Consider the following 14,734-nt stretch of genomic DNA (forward strand, 5'->3'; position numbering starts at 1 on the left):
ATATGTTGGGATTTGACGATAACCAAGTCACACCAGGTCGGTATTTACATAACAACTACCAAGCGAATTGAATGTTGATCGAGTGCGTGACAGGGTAAATTGCGCAAAGAGCTTATTTCTTATGTCGTGCGGCCTGAGCCTCTTCATACTCGGCAATGAGCTGTTTTCTATAGCATGCGAAAGAGACATGGTTAGTTTCAAAATTATATATTTTATATGATGCCTAGTTGACCTCAACGGGAGGGATTATGAGAGGGGATAAAAGGAAATAAAACGTACTGCAGTTGACCCGGAGCCCGCTCGTAGTGGCTGAATTCCATGGAATATTCGCCTTTTCCTTGAGTGGCAGCCCGGAGATGGGTGCTGAACCCGAACATACCATTCAAGCTGCAGTCGGCGTAAAGTGTAAATTCGTCGATGCCAGTGTCGGTGTCATTAATAACAGCATTACGTTTATTCAAAAGAGCAATGACATCACCCTGGAATTCAACCGGGGCGGTGATGACGGTTTTCATCATGGGCTCGAGAACCTCAGGTTTGCTCTCCTTGAAAGCCTTTCGGAACGCTTGCTGTGTCGCAATCTTGAATGCCATTTCAGATGAATCGGTAACGTGAGTGGAGCCGTCGACGATGACCATTTGAGTTCCAAGAACCTTGTGTCCAGTCAATGGTCCCTTTTCACAAGACAGATTGAAACCCTTTTCGCAAGCGTAGAGGTACTTCTCGGAAATCGCACCACCAACGATTCTCTGTTCAAAGCGGTTCTGCTCCAAGGTTCCAGTAGGCTCCAGCCAACCAACAACTCCGGCAAAGTCTCCAGGACCGCCGGTTTGTTTCTTGAGCAAGTGGTCGAAGTCAGTCTTTTTGCCAATCGTTTCGCGATATGCGACTTGAGGTTTACCAGTAACGCAGTCGACACGATACTCTCTGCGCAAACGCTCAACATAAACTTCCAGGTGCAATTCACCCATACCAGAGATAATAGTCTCTTCACTCTCCTCGTCAAAGTGAACACGGAAGGTGGGGTCCTCGCGTTGGAAACGATTTATACCTTTGGAGAAGTTGGCAGAGTCTTTCGAGTTCTTGGGCCGAATAGATAACGAAATTACAGGTTCAGGAACAAACATAGTGCTCATACTGTAGGCGAGTTGGCCATCAGTGAAAGTATCTCCAGAGGCACAGTCGACACCAAATACGGCGCAAATCTCGCCGGCTGGGATTTCATCGACATCTTCCATCTCATTTGAATGCATTCGTACGATCCGCGGAACCTTGATCCTCTTGCCATTTCTAGCGTTGAAGACGTTAGAACTCTTACGAAGTGTACCTTGATACACCCGAATGTAGGTAAGTTGTCCGTAGTTACTCTCTTCGAGTTTGAAGGCAAGACCAACGAATGGGAGTGAGTTATAAGACACAAGTTTGACAGGAGCTTCTTCTCTTTTTTGATCCAGGGCGACATTCTCGATTTCGGAGGGGTTCGGGAGATAATCACAAACGCCATCTAGCAGAGGTTGAACGGATTTATCGGCTAGAGCTGACCCCATATATACAGGTGTAAATTTCCGGGCAATTGTAGCACGTCGAATAGCAGTCTTGATCTGCTGTTGGGTAGGTTCCTTTTCTTCAAGGAAAAGCTCCGCGATTTCATCATCAACATCAGCCAAAGTTTCAATAAGGATTCTCCTCCGCTCTTCGGCAATGGCTTTCACAGCCTCTGGAATTTCGTCCTTCTCAACAACAATTTCACCCTTGGAACCTTCGTTGTAGATAGCCTTCATGCGGATCAAATCCACAACACCCTGGAATTCGTCCTCCGCCCCAATAGGCACTTGAACTGCAGCAGCGGCGATTTTCAGTTTCTGATTGATCTGATCGATTGTCCTAAAAGGATTGGCACCCATTCTATCCATTTTATTGACAAAAGAGATTCGAGGGACATTATAGCGCCTCATTTGTCGATCCACGGTCATTGTTTGCGACTGGACGCCCGACACTGCACAGACAATCAAGACTGCACCATCAAGAACACGCAGAGCTCTCTCAACCTCAATAGTGAAATCGATGTGTCCTGGCGTATCAATCAAATTGATGTGGAATTTCTCCGCTTTATCTCCGTCTTTCCTGACCCAATCGCAAAAGGTGGCCGCTGATTGAATTGTGATACCCTTCTCACGTTCCAGGTCCATGGAGTCCATTTTAGCGCCAACAGAATCTCGGCCACGGACCTCGTGAATTGCGTTGATGCGGCCGGTATAAAAGAGGACTCGCTCTGTAGTTGTGGTTTTCCCACTGTCGATATGCGCCTAGACAACGAAAATATCAGTAGTGGACCAGATCATTGGCGCTCATATAAGAGCCCATCATGTAGCTTCATACCGCAATTCCAATATTTCGAACTTTGGACAATCGTTTCATTTCTCCTTCGTCCATATTTTCAATAATGGCAGATTGAGTGAGGGTGGACGGATCGGACGCCGCATGTTCCAACCTAGAATTAAAAAAAAGAACGACCCGAAAAGTTAAAAATAGCCACAAATATGCATCTCTTCTTCTTCTTCTTCTTTTGTTATTTTCATATGATTGCCAATTTGGGGATAATCTTACACAGAGGCTGCTGCGGAGGAGTATCGGACCTGCTGCCATCGTCCGGTCACTGGGACTCTGCGCAGAGGAACTGAGGAAAAGTTTCGGAGATATAGGGTGACAGCACCTCGTCGATAGAGGTCCAATTGGAGCCCAGTGGATGCCCTCTGAGTTCCAGAAAGGGAGATGACTTGCTTTCGAAGAACAGGATGAATCTTCATTGTGACGACGGCCTTGACATTCGCTTTGAGAAGACACACCGCGGCAGACCTGTACTGGGGAAATGTTGAGAAACCTTTTTTCCGCTGACAATATTGAGATGACTAATTTGTTATTAAGCAACCGTGCTTGCCAAGTCCGTTCAAGTTACGGATCCCGAACTCGGAGAGAAATGGATACGGAGACCGGATCAGGATTAAAATGATGAGAGTCTGGTTAGACGCTGATGAAGATGGTGTTGAAGTTTTGTTGGATAGCTTTGAGGACTCAGGAGCCTCTGCAGGTCATGTTAGGTTATGCAATTAACGTGGTATCTGCTGTAATCGGATTGTAGAAGCAGCATTATTGGAACGGATAAAATTACATGCATTGCAAAAATAATATAATACATTTCTACACCCCATGGAGCGCCCACATCCAATACGATTTCAAAATCCAAGTATCCAACTGGAAAGGCTACCAGGGTTGCGTAAGGGGTGGGGTCAGATATAGGACCGACTTTCCGTAGAGGGGCCTAGAGTTCATTAATTCCTTCACCCGGATATGAGCAGGGCTGAATTTTCTGAAGACCATGCCATACCTGGTCAAACAAAGTATCGGGAGCTGGTCACTTTTGTCACAATAGCAATTGCATTGTAGCCCTCGCCCCTCCGTTAATCCCACATCACATCATACCCACACATACCCAAACAAGTTTATTTCCCTTGTCGCTGTTTATGCTTCGGATTCTTAGAACTGAAGCCAATTCCAATCAGCTTAGCCCAACCAAATACGTCCATAAAAGAAACAGTGGAAATGAACCTACCAAATAATATACACCCGATTCTTTCTTCTAACCGGCTTGCATCCATCGCACAGCCTCTTCACCGACGATCGAGTCTTCATACCCCTAACCTGCCACCCCAAAATTGCGATGCCATCCTTACCCGTCCGAAAAATACTTCTTACTGCGATGCTCGACATACCGCTTAGCTTGGCGAAAAACCCAACACGGTTCCATGGCGTCTGACAAGCGTTTGCGGATAATCGACTGCTGGAGGACCAAAGTGAGCCGGACGAGACGGCGCCATATGCTCGGCGTGAGAGCGGAGAGGTAGCTTTTCGGAGGGAGAAGAGAGAAAAAATGGAGGAGGAGGAGGAGAAGGGTAGGAGGGTGCGGAATTGGATCATTGTTGGGTTGAGTTGTCAGCCAAAAACTAGCGGCAGTCTTTCTTGGTGTGGTCGATTGGAAGAAACACGGTGGTGAGAAACGAAAGAAGCAAAGGCAGGTTAATGTATAATGTGTGATAAATAATTAATTCATGTTTGCAATTGCTTTTTGGAGGATGGGTTGAAGATACGGCGGTTGCGATTTAACTGGGAATGAATCCGAGAAAAGTGTACGGATTTTTTGTTTTTCCGGTGACCATCCCCGCAAATGAATTTGAATGCACGCAGACATTGGACCCATTCTGAAGAGAGTTACACCTTCGAATACTCTATTTTGTTTTCTCAAAAATTAAAACTATGAGGAAAAAGTATTGTGTAAAATATATTGCTTCCCGATGCACAGTTCCAATGATGTTTTCTCTAACCATATGTGTGCAGCTGAATATGACAACAGACACCCCATTCCCTTTTTCAGTTCAACAACGCCAGCCTGACCTCATATTCCAGGAGGCCAAAAAAGCAGAAGAAAAAAAAAAATAGAGACCCATATAACACATAAATCAATCGCGGGATGAAGCTTTGGGAGAGGTGGGGGGAATCTAAAATGAACGAAATAACTGAAAGAAAATTCACTCTCGTAAAAATGTCTTGTAGACAGGTGAGTGAGTGCACTCTATAAACGGGTAACCCAAATCGTGCAGGAAATCCTCCAGCTCTCTCTTTTCAGCAGCTGGACACTGAATTCCCGCAAGAACCTTTGCGACGTCGCTTCCATAATTGCGGTAGTGAAATAGTGAGATATTCTGGTGTGGTTTCAGGGTCCTGAGGAACTTCATCAGGGCTCCTGGACGTTCAGGAAATTCAAACATGAACAGTCTTTCCTCTGCGACGTTGCTTCGTCCGCCACCAAGGTATCTAATGTGAGTTTTGGCTAGCTCGTCGTCGCTTAGGTCCGATGCAATCATTCCACATGCCAGTAACTGGCGAGTTATATGAGACAAATCATCTGTCCCTGTCGGGGAGGATAGAGAGAGGCCAATGAACAGATTAGCAGATTCCGGGCATGAGTAGCGGTAGCTGAGTTCGGTGACATCAAGGGGCGTGACAAGCTCAATCAACTTTGCAAACGCTCCTGGACGTTCGGGGACAGTGACGCTAAGTAGCGCCTCTTTCCTCTCGCCCAACGTTGCTCGCTCAGCTACAAAACGTAACCTGTCGAAATTCATATTCGCTCCCGATGTTATAGCCACCAGCTCTCGATTAGGGTTCGGGGAGGGATTCATAGCAACATATTTTTTGAGCCCGGCAAGAGCAAGAGCGCCAGCAGGCTCCATGATCGATCTTGTATCTTCAAAAACGTCCTTGATCGCCGCGCAGGCCTCGTCGGTTGAAACCTGGATAATATCATCCACCACCTCCCTGCATAGTCGGAAGGTTTCCTCGCCAACCGCTTTCACAGCTGCACCATCTGCAAACAGTCCCACCTCTTTAAGAGTCACCCTCTCACCATCCGTGAGGGACCTAGCCATCGCATTGGCATCATGTGTCTCTACCCCGATAATCTTGACGTGTGGCGCAATTCGCTTAATATAAACTCCGACACCGGCAATTAGCCCCCCTCCCCCTACGCAGCAAAATACAGCTTCAAGATTCTGCAGATTGGACTGTCGAAGCAGTTCCATCCCGCACGTCCCCTGGCCTGCAATCACGTATGGGTCATCGAAGGGTGGAATGTTTGTAAGGTCATATAATTTTGCAAGTCTGGCAGCTTCCATCTTTGCGGAGTCAAAGTCAGGTCCGTGTAGGACGACCGTTCCACCTAATCTCGCTACATTTCGATGCTTGATAGCTGGGGTTCCCGAGGGCATGACGATAGTAGCAGGGATTTTCAAGGTTCGCGCGGAGTACGCAACGCCTTGAGCATGGTTCCCTGGACTACTGGTGAGCAAGTAGATATGATGGTATAGCCAGAAATGCAGGCATAATGCTTACCTGCAGAGCATGCAATGACCCCTTTCCACATTCTCTCCGGACTTAGATGGGCCATTTTGTTGTAGGCACCTCTAAGCTTGAAGCTGAAGACTGGAAGCAGATCCTCCCGTTTCAGAAGGACTTTGCATTCTAATCGATTGCTCATATTTACAGCATGTGTGAGTGGCGTTTCTTGGACAACATCGTAGACTCGTGATGTAAGGATAAGTCGCAAATACTAGATAGAGATATTCAAAAGGTTTTAAGTTAGAGACATGATCATAGCTGACATTTGTAGATAAGGGAAAGACATCAGAACACGTACATCTGGATATCCATTTGGAAGTAGATATGCCTCTGGAATATCCCAGTCTGCGGACGGGCCGTGCCTCTCATTTGAGGTTGTTGTTTTTGCAGAGCCCTCAGTCAGGGCGAGCGAGTTCAATCTAGGGGTGCGTGGAGACCCATTGCCGTTTGTCAGGGGAGTTTCCGCCATGATGGGCAGCCCAAGATCCGACGTCCTGATGTTATTCAACAACTCAATGACTGTTATCTTGTGCACTATGAAGTGGGATGACTCGTCTTTGCATCCAGTGGCTTGAATTTAAACAGCTTTGGCTGATCGTTAACGAATAATTATCGGAAGTGACCGTTGTACCGGAGCTTACATAAGCAAGTCGGCCACTTCTCACCCCACTGTACGATGAGAATGCATCTATGCCTCAATCATAGAGAAAAAGAGAAAGAATTATATTATCAATTGTTTTCTATATGCCTAGAGCACATATGAGCAGTATGCCCAGTAATCCCACATACACTACACTGTGGTGCTGCCCATTTTTGTGGTCAGGACTCAGCAGCCTCAATCACCTCTCTTTTTCATTCATTGATGCTTTGTATGCAATCCAAGCCTTCTTCAACCCCTAAAGCACTCTCTTGAGCTACATATGTACAGCCTCTTTTCCACTTCTTCTTTTGTTTGCATTTGCAGCTTTTAACTCTCTGTTTTCAGCTGCTAGAATAGCAGCACTATGCATTGTCATTTGACACTTCTTGATCAGCTGACTCAGAGCTTGATTGCTTGAACTGAGTGGACTCTGTGTACAGCACTTGATATATTTTTTGATCTTCTCAGTCTGCTGCTCCAATTGATGTATATTATGTGATGTGATGATGATTCAGAAGGCCTGAGAGCTGTGAGAGATCTTAGAGAGAATGAGAGTATGTATTATTATATTAAAATATGAGAGAATCTGCTCAGAGTTATACAGAATTAATTCAACTGCTCTGAAGTCATTTTTGATGTTGTTCTCAGTCAGAGTCTGCATCTGAGCTGCAGAATATAGAGTCAGAAACTTCTTTTTATCAATATGATTAATTTTAAGCTGTATTTGATTCTTCATCTGTTATTTATATACTGTTTTCAAAGAGAAGAAGCAGTCAACATTCAATGACTGAAGAAGATGAGAGAAATAAAATGATATATAGAGAGTAATAATCTGATTCTCAGAGTAATGATCTAATTCTCAAAGCAAAATTGATCAAATTCAACAGAGATATGATTTTTATATCAGTTTAAAATCAACAGTCAGTGTGTATTCTTTGTTTGAGATAAAGTTTTTTTGTTGAATATTTTTTTCAGTCAGTACAAGCTCAGCTGATCAGTGATTCAGTCATTTTCACTGACTTCAATTACTCAGTGATGTGATAGTTCATCTGTCTCATATTAGCAAAATTAATGCATCTTTTTTTTGAGAATAATCATTGTATACAAGACTTAGTCAGTTGCATTAACTTTAGCAATAATAATCACTTATTTCTGATTTTCACATTGTACAAACTTGAAATTTTCAGCTCTTTCAGATTCAGTCATCACTCTAACAGTCTCAATTACATTTATCTAAAACTCTATCTTATCAAAGTTATAAATATCATCTTTCAGAATCTCATACTTTGCAATGATATTTTGTATAAGTTTAAATTACTTACAGATAATCTTAGAATTACCACATAGTGCACATTGATGATCATATTTGCAGAAGAACTTGAATTTCAGCTTTTCATAATATTTGACAAAGTTTCATATTTAGCATTCACTCACTGTGAATGAGGGATTGAATTTCTGACTGATAAGAAGAAGATTAATCATTTCTCATATAGCTGCAACTCAAAGTAACACATCTCACTCATTCATAATAAGAATTCATTGAATAAGAGATTTTTTCTCTATAAAACTATGTTTTTAATTCTTTGAGAAAGTGTTAATATATGCTGTACAACCATATACTCAATCATCTAAAATGAAATATAAAATATCATACAGCTTTGCTGCAGCTTGTATATTTGAAATTTAATCATTTTTAAATATTTAAATGATTAAAAGAAGTCTTTCTTCCTGAGTAAAGATTTTATTTCTTTATGTGGTTGATATTTTTGATGATAAAGATATTGTTTTGAGATGAGTTGAAAAGTGACTGACTTGCTTATGTAGCTGACTCACTTATTGATTATATTAACATAATCAATAAGTAAGTGAATTATATAAGTGAGTGGATCACTTCTCACTCTTCATACAATGAGAAATGCTCTATATCAAATGTCAATCATACAAAGAAATAAAGTCTCTACTTAGGAAGAAAGGCTTCTTTTAGTCATTCAAGCACTTAAAAATAATCAAATTTCAAGTGTATGAGCTGTAGCAAAGCTATATGAAGTCTCTTATGTAACTTTAACTTATCACATATATGGTGATACAGCACATGTTGACGCTCTCTCAAAGAACTGAAAACTTAGTCTTATAGAGAAAGAATCTCTTATTTAATGAATTTTAATTATGAATGAGTAAGATCAGTCTTTTTGAATTATAGCTGTATGAGAAATAATCAATCTTCTTCTTATCAGTCAAGAATTCAATCTCTCACTCACAGTGAGTGAATGCTGAGTATGAAACTTTGTCAAACATCATGATAAGTTGAAATTCAAGTTCTCACACAAATATGATCATTAGTTAGCTTTATATGTGAATTCTGAGATTATTTGTGAATGATTTAAAATGATCAATCTTCTTCTTATCAGTCAAGAATTCAATCCCTCACTCATAGTGAGTGAATGCTGAGTATGAAACTTTGTCAAACATCATGATAAGTTGAAATTCAAGTTCTCACACAAATATAATTATTAGTAAGCTTTATATGAGAATTCTGAGATTATTTGTGAATGATTTAAACTTATATGAAACACTATTGTGAAGTATAAAATTCTAAAAAATGATATTTATAACTTTGATAAGATAGAGTTTTAGATAAATATAATTGAGACTATTAGAGTGATGACTGAATCTGAAAGAGCTGTGAATTTTAAGTTTATACAGTGTAAATATCAGAAATAAGTGATTATTATTGCTAAAGTTAATATAACTGTTAGGGAGCGAATGCGAGCTGCATAAGAAGAAAGACTCTCTGCGTTGCTAACTGCTATATAACGAAATACTAAGCTTGATGGGATGAAAGGGGGTGCTGGGGGCCTGCGTGGATTATAACCACCTGCATGGTCGTGTGGTCACGTGATATGGATTAGGCCTAATCGGGCGCCGAGCTTAATCCGACGTCGAGTCTAACCGGGCACCGGCCTTCGGTCGGGCTCGGTCGGACGCTGAGCCTAACATCACCCCCCGGTCTAGGGGCAGGCATGTCCTCATGCCGGTAGGTCGTCATCAACCTCGTCCTTCAGGTAGCTGTCTGTCTCCCATGCCTTCAGCCACTCATCTAGTCGCCTTGGGGGTCCAGCTTTTGTAGGGTTAGCCTCATGGAAGTCGCGTATGGCGTGTGGTGATCCTTTGAAGTCGCGAGCGGGGTACCATGAAGAATCCTCATCAAACCCCTTCCAGCGCACCCGATACTGCAGCTTGCTCCGGCTTATTCTACTGGCCAGTATACGATCTATTTCCCATTCATTCTCACCATCTATTTCAATTGGGTCTGGTGGTCTGATAGTCTGGCCAGGTAGAGGGTCTCTGGAGTCCTTGCGTAGCTTGTCTGGGGAGAAGATTGAATGAATTTTCATTGTTATGGGGAGGTCCAGTTTGTAGGCATTGCCCACCTTTTCCAGGATTCTGAAGGGGCCGGCATTCTGCTCTGCCAGTTTACGGCTTGGTCGATCCATCTTGTATGATTTCAATGTTAGATAAACAAAATCTCCTACTGCAAAGTCAGGCTCTCGATGGTGCTTGTCAGTCTGCCTCTTCATCTGTTCCTGTGCTGTCTTTATGCCTTTACTCGCCTGGTTCCAGATCTCTCTCATTCGGTGAATGAAGCTCCTTGCTGCTTCTCGATTTCTTTTCTCATTCATGTCCAATTTCTCCGCCAGTGGTTGCCAGTCAAATGACATTCGGGGTTCATATCCATTTGCTGCGAGGAAGGGGGAGATCCCTGTGGAAGCGTTTGGGGTAGCTGCGGAGGCATGGTCTATAATGGGCAGCCACTCATCCCAGTCGTCTTGGTAGTAACTGACATAGGGGCGAAGACGGGTGGCAATGTATTGATTCACCACTTCTGTCTGTCCATCAGTTTGTGCATGATGCGCCGTTGAGAGTTTCAGTTTTATGCCCAGGATCTGTGTAAACTCATCCCAAAAGCTTGATATGAACTGGGGGCCTCGGTCAGAGACAATTGAGTCAGGCGCCCCATTGTATGAATAGTAGAATCGAATGAATAGTCGGGCCAGCTCCTGGGCTGTAACTCCCCGGGTGGTTGGAATGGAGATTGTCTTCTTGCTTAGCCGGCATACTATGACCAAAATGGCATCATAACCTGTTTTGCTTTTCGGCACGTCCATGAAGTCCATTGCAATATGCTGCCATGCCCGTTCTGGTATTGGTAATGGCTTTAGCAAACCAGGAGTCTTATCTCTTGGAATTTTACTGATCCGGCACACATGGCAGTTCCGAATATAGCGTAGGACGTCTGTCCGCCAGGTGGCCCACCAATAGCGTGATTGCACCAGGGCCAGGGTCTTTCGTCCTCCAGGGTGTGCTGTTGAAGCTTGATCATGAATTTCCTGCAGTAGCTTGGCTATCAGGGTTTCCTTTTCCTGAACAGGCACCACTAGTCTTCCATTGTACCGTAGCACATTGTCCTCCATTGTATAGGGACTATTCTCATCATCTGCCTGCTGCCGCAGGGGCTCAATTGAGGTGGCTGTCTTGTTTAGAGACACTATGCATTCAGCAATGCTCTCTTTCTCTGAGGAGTTGATGCTAGCAATGTCTGTAGAGGGAGTGATCTGGGGGTCGAGGGTCTCTGGTCCTAGGAGGATCTGCATACGGCCGTCCTGTTGCCTTCTAACCTGCTCAGGCCTGCTCAGTGCGTCTGCTAGCAGGTTGGCCTTGCCTGGTCGATACTTGATCTCAAAGTAGAAACGGGAGAGGAACTCTGCCCAGCGGGCTTGACGTGCATTCAGCTTCTTGGTAGTCATGAAGTATTCCAGTGCACGATGATCAGTGAGGATCTTGAATCGTTCCTCCCGTTGTAGTCCCTCAAGCTCTGCCCGCCATTCTTGTAAGGCCCGGACTACTGCCAGCATTTCCTTATCATGAACTTCATAATTAAGCTCTGCACCATTCATTGTCTTTGAATAGAAGGCTACTGGGTGCCAAAGGTCATTTTCAAATCTTTGACTTAGTACCCCAGCCACTACTCCGTCAGAGGCGTCAGTCTCAATACGAGTCTCCCGCTCAGGGTCATAGTAACGCAGTGTTGGAGCCTCCACCAGCTGCCTCTTCAGTTTTTCAAAGGCTGATTTGCATTCTGATGTCCACACAAATGGGGTAGTCTTCTTTGTCAATTGGTACAGTGGCTTTGCGATTCGGCTGTAGTTCCTTATGAATCGTCGGTAGAAATTGCCAAATCCTAGGAATGACTGGACTCCTTTGACTGTGGTGGGGGCCTGCCATCTCACAATGGCAGCTGTCTTCTCTGGGTCTGCCTCAATCCCTTCTGTACTGATGATGAACCCTAGGTATTTTGTCCTCTGGACTGCAAACTCACATTTCTGGATGCTGGCTTGCAAACCCGCTGTCTTTAGTCGGTCTAGCACTGAGTTTACCTGCTGCTTGTGCTCCTCCAGATTCTTGCTATAGATTAGAAGATCATCCATGAATGCTGTCATAAACTTGTCCAGGTAGTCAAAGAAGATACTGTTAACAAACCGTTGAAAGCAGGCAGGGGCGTTTGTAAGGCCAAAGGGGACCACCCGATATTTATAGGTCCCGTAGCGGGTTCTAAAGGTGGTCAGGTCCTCAGACTCAGGGTCCATTCGGATGCGATGGAACCCCTGCCGAATGTCCAACTTTGTAAAGTATTTCGCCCCATTGAGTCGGTCCATCAGCTCATCTATCAGGGGCAAGGGATACTGATCTCGTTTGGTTATAGCATTCAGCTTGCGAAAGTCAACACAGAATCGTAGCTTCTTCCCACTACGGGCAATCAGGATTGGGGAGGCGTAGGGGGCTGAACTTGGGGTGATGAAACCCTTTGCTAGGTTGGCTTCAAGGTAGGTCTTCACTGCCTCTAGTTCCTCTAGATTCATCTTATATAGAGGCGCATGTCCAATGCCCTGGGTGAGGTCAACATCAGGCTGGAGCTCTATTTTAAAATCAACATTCTTCCGTAGGGGGGGCAGTTCATCTGATGCTTTCTTTGAGAAGCAGTCCTCCCGGCCTTTCAACCATTCTGGTAAGTTGCTGATCAGCTCCTCATCAGACTCATCCTCAGCTCCCACTAAACCCCGCTTCTCCTCAAGCTGTTTATCAATTTCATACAGACTGGTTATGAAGACTGTTGACTTCTTGTTCTTCATATAACCATGGAAGGAAGCAGCCCCAATGAAGTTCATATCCATCATCTGTGGTGCTGTCTCCTCCCAGGTCAGCCCCTGCCTCGTCTCAGGCATCACGACTGAGCTGGTCCCTTTCAATCTGCGGAGCTGAGCCTGATGCTCCTGTCTGATCTCCTCATCCAGCTTGATCTCTCTTCGTTCCACATCCGCCTGATGCTCAGGCTTGGGGTCTGGGCGCTTCAGTACTGACCAGGGTACTATCTTCAACATCGGCTCCGCCACCTGTTCAGGGATAGACCGTTCACTCGGCCAAACCAGGCGTTGGTTTTTAACATCAAGCCATATATCCTGTGCTGCCAACCACTTCCGTCCCAGGATGACAGGGTGCTGGCCTAGGTCTGTTACCAGCAGAGGGACATTCTGAAATCTCCGGCCATCCACCCAGAGGTTTAGGGTCAATGTGCGGTCTATCACCCCGCCGGGGGCGCCATTGTATCCCTTCATGCGGCATTTGAATGGGAGTTCTTGAAACTTCCTATCAAAGAATCTTGCCAATTCTATGGCATATCGGGTATCAATAAAATTCGCTCCATTTGCTCCAGTATCAGCAAGAGAATTTGTAGAAGTAGCAATTCCATTGTAGGCTAATTTGATTGGTACATTAAAGCTTTTCCCCCCAATCAAGTCCTTCATCTCAAACCTCTCACAGACTATTGAACTACCTGAGGTGGAGTCTTCTCTCAGGCTCACTCTTTTCCCGAATCTGCTGAAGGCTCAGGGGCATCATTCCCTGTGAGCTCAGCAATCACCTGCTGGGACTTCTGCTTTGCAGGGCAGTTCCTGGCAATGTGGCCTTTTTCCTTACAGTAGTAGCACTGAATATCCGGACGAGAGCTCAAGGCCTCCTTCACAGTAGGGGATTTTGTTGTAGAGATGCTGGGGGGTGTTTGACTGTTGGCGGTCCGCAGGGTGTTCTGCTTGAAGGTATTAGGCCCATTTCCCCGCGAGCTCTTTGATTTCTGGGTGGCATTGATTGTCTGGAGGGTGTGAGCTGCCTGCGCACAGATTTTCTGAAACTCAGCATATGTATCAGTGGTCGCATTGGCTACTGCTACCATCTTCTGGAGGTCAAAGGACAGCTTGTCATTGAAGTCTGTCTTGTAGTCCCCCCTGGCAATCTTGGCCTCACCTGCCAGGTGTAAGAATTTTGTGACAAATTCATGATAATTGTCCCCATTGCGCATAATCAGCTTGCGATAATCACTCTTGGCATTTTGCAGCTTGTTAGCATCCTCATATATTGACTTGAGGTGCTCAAATATCTCTTCTGCAGTCTGATATCGCTCGGGGTGGTCCTCTTCCATACGGGGCGCAATGTGACGTGCCGCGTCCCCATCAGTCCGGTTTTCGATGTATGCAATCCTCATGCGTTCAGTAGGGTAGTGGTCAGCGTTCTCCCGGAGCTTGTTCTTCATCCGGGAGAGCCAGTGTTCAAATTTTGGCTCCTTGCCGTCAGTGAGGTGTTTTGGGTCATCAATCTTGACAGACCTCCGGGTAGTCTCAGAGGGGGTGACACCTCGACTTGCTGCTTGGTTGCTGACTGTCATGCGGACCAGGGTGTGGCTAAGTTCATCGCGTTCAGCAATTAGCTCATCAATCTGGCTTTGCTTGACAGCGGCCTGGTCAGTGGCGTTGTTCCGTTCCATCCTCAGACGTGTGATTGTATCCCTTAATGTTTTTTCATCGTCAAAGATGCCATCGAAGATCGCCGCCAACTCATTATAAACACGGTCGCTGTCCGAGTGGATTGCCTCTCTGAATTCCTCAATTGAGACGCGTGGTTGGTCAGTTGGTCTTGTTAGGAGGTATCGCCAGTCCTTTCGGCCCCTTCCAGGGGGTTGGGAGCCTGTGGTGGCCATCTGATGTTGGATTGAGCCGTTGTCTTCAACAGTGCTGTTGTCTTAGCAGTTGATCT

General features: G+C 44.9%; 3 protein-coding genes across 3 annotated transcripts; all 3 read right to left on the minus strand.

Annotated features, from left to right (window-relative positions):
• Positions 1-112: 112 nt before the first annotated feature.
• On the minus strand, positions 113-2,807 carry PADG_03046 (elongation factor G, mitochondrial; the record flags this gene model as incomplete). The annotated part of the gene is made up of 4 exons (XM_010760397.1): positions 113-167; positions 280-2,306; positions 2,380-2,491; positions 2,608-2,807. The coding sequence occupies 4 exons, from the start codon at positions 2,805-2,807 to the stop codon at positions 113-115; spliced, it is 2,394 nt and encodes a 797-aa protein (XP_010758699.1).
• A 1,776-nt stretch (positions 2,808-4,583) lies between these two features.
• On the minus strand, positions 4,584-6,421 carry PADG_03047 (threonine ammonia-lyase, biosynthetic; the record flags this gene model as incomplete). The annotated part of the gene is made up of 3 exons (XM_010760398.1): positions 4,584-5,884; positions 5,947-6,163; positions 6,251-6,421. 3 exons carry the CDS (start codon positions 6,419-6,421, stop codon positions 4,584-4,586), a joined length of 1,689 nt encoding a protein of 562 aa, XP_010758700.1.
• A 7,084-nt stretch (positions 6,422-13,505) lies between these two features.
• On the minus strand, positions 13,506-14,678 carry PADG_03048 (uncharacterized protein; the record flags this gene model as incomplete). Its single annotated transcript, XM_010760399.1, has 1 exon — positions 13,506-14,678. The coding sequence occupies one exon, from the start codon at positions 14,676-14,678 to the stop codon at positions 13,506-13,508; it is 1,173 nt and encodes a 390-aa protein (XP_010758701.1).
• Positions 14,679-14,734: the final 56 nt, after the last annotated feature.

The sequence above is a fragment of the Paracoccidioides brasiliensis genome, assembly GCF_000150735.1.
Source record: "Paracoccidioides brasiliensis Pb18 unplaced genomic scaffold supercont2.3, whole genome shotgun sequence".
NCBI lineage: Eukaryota > Fungi > Ascomycota > Eurotiomycetes > Onygenales > Ajellomycetaceae > Paracoccidioides > Paracoccidioides brasiliensis.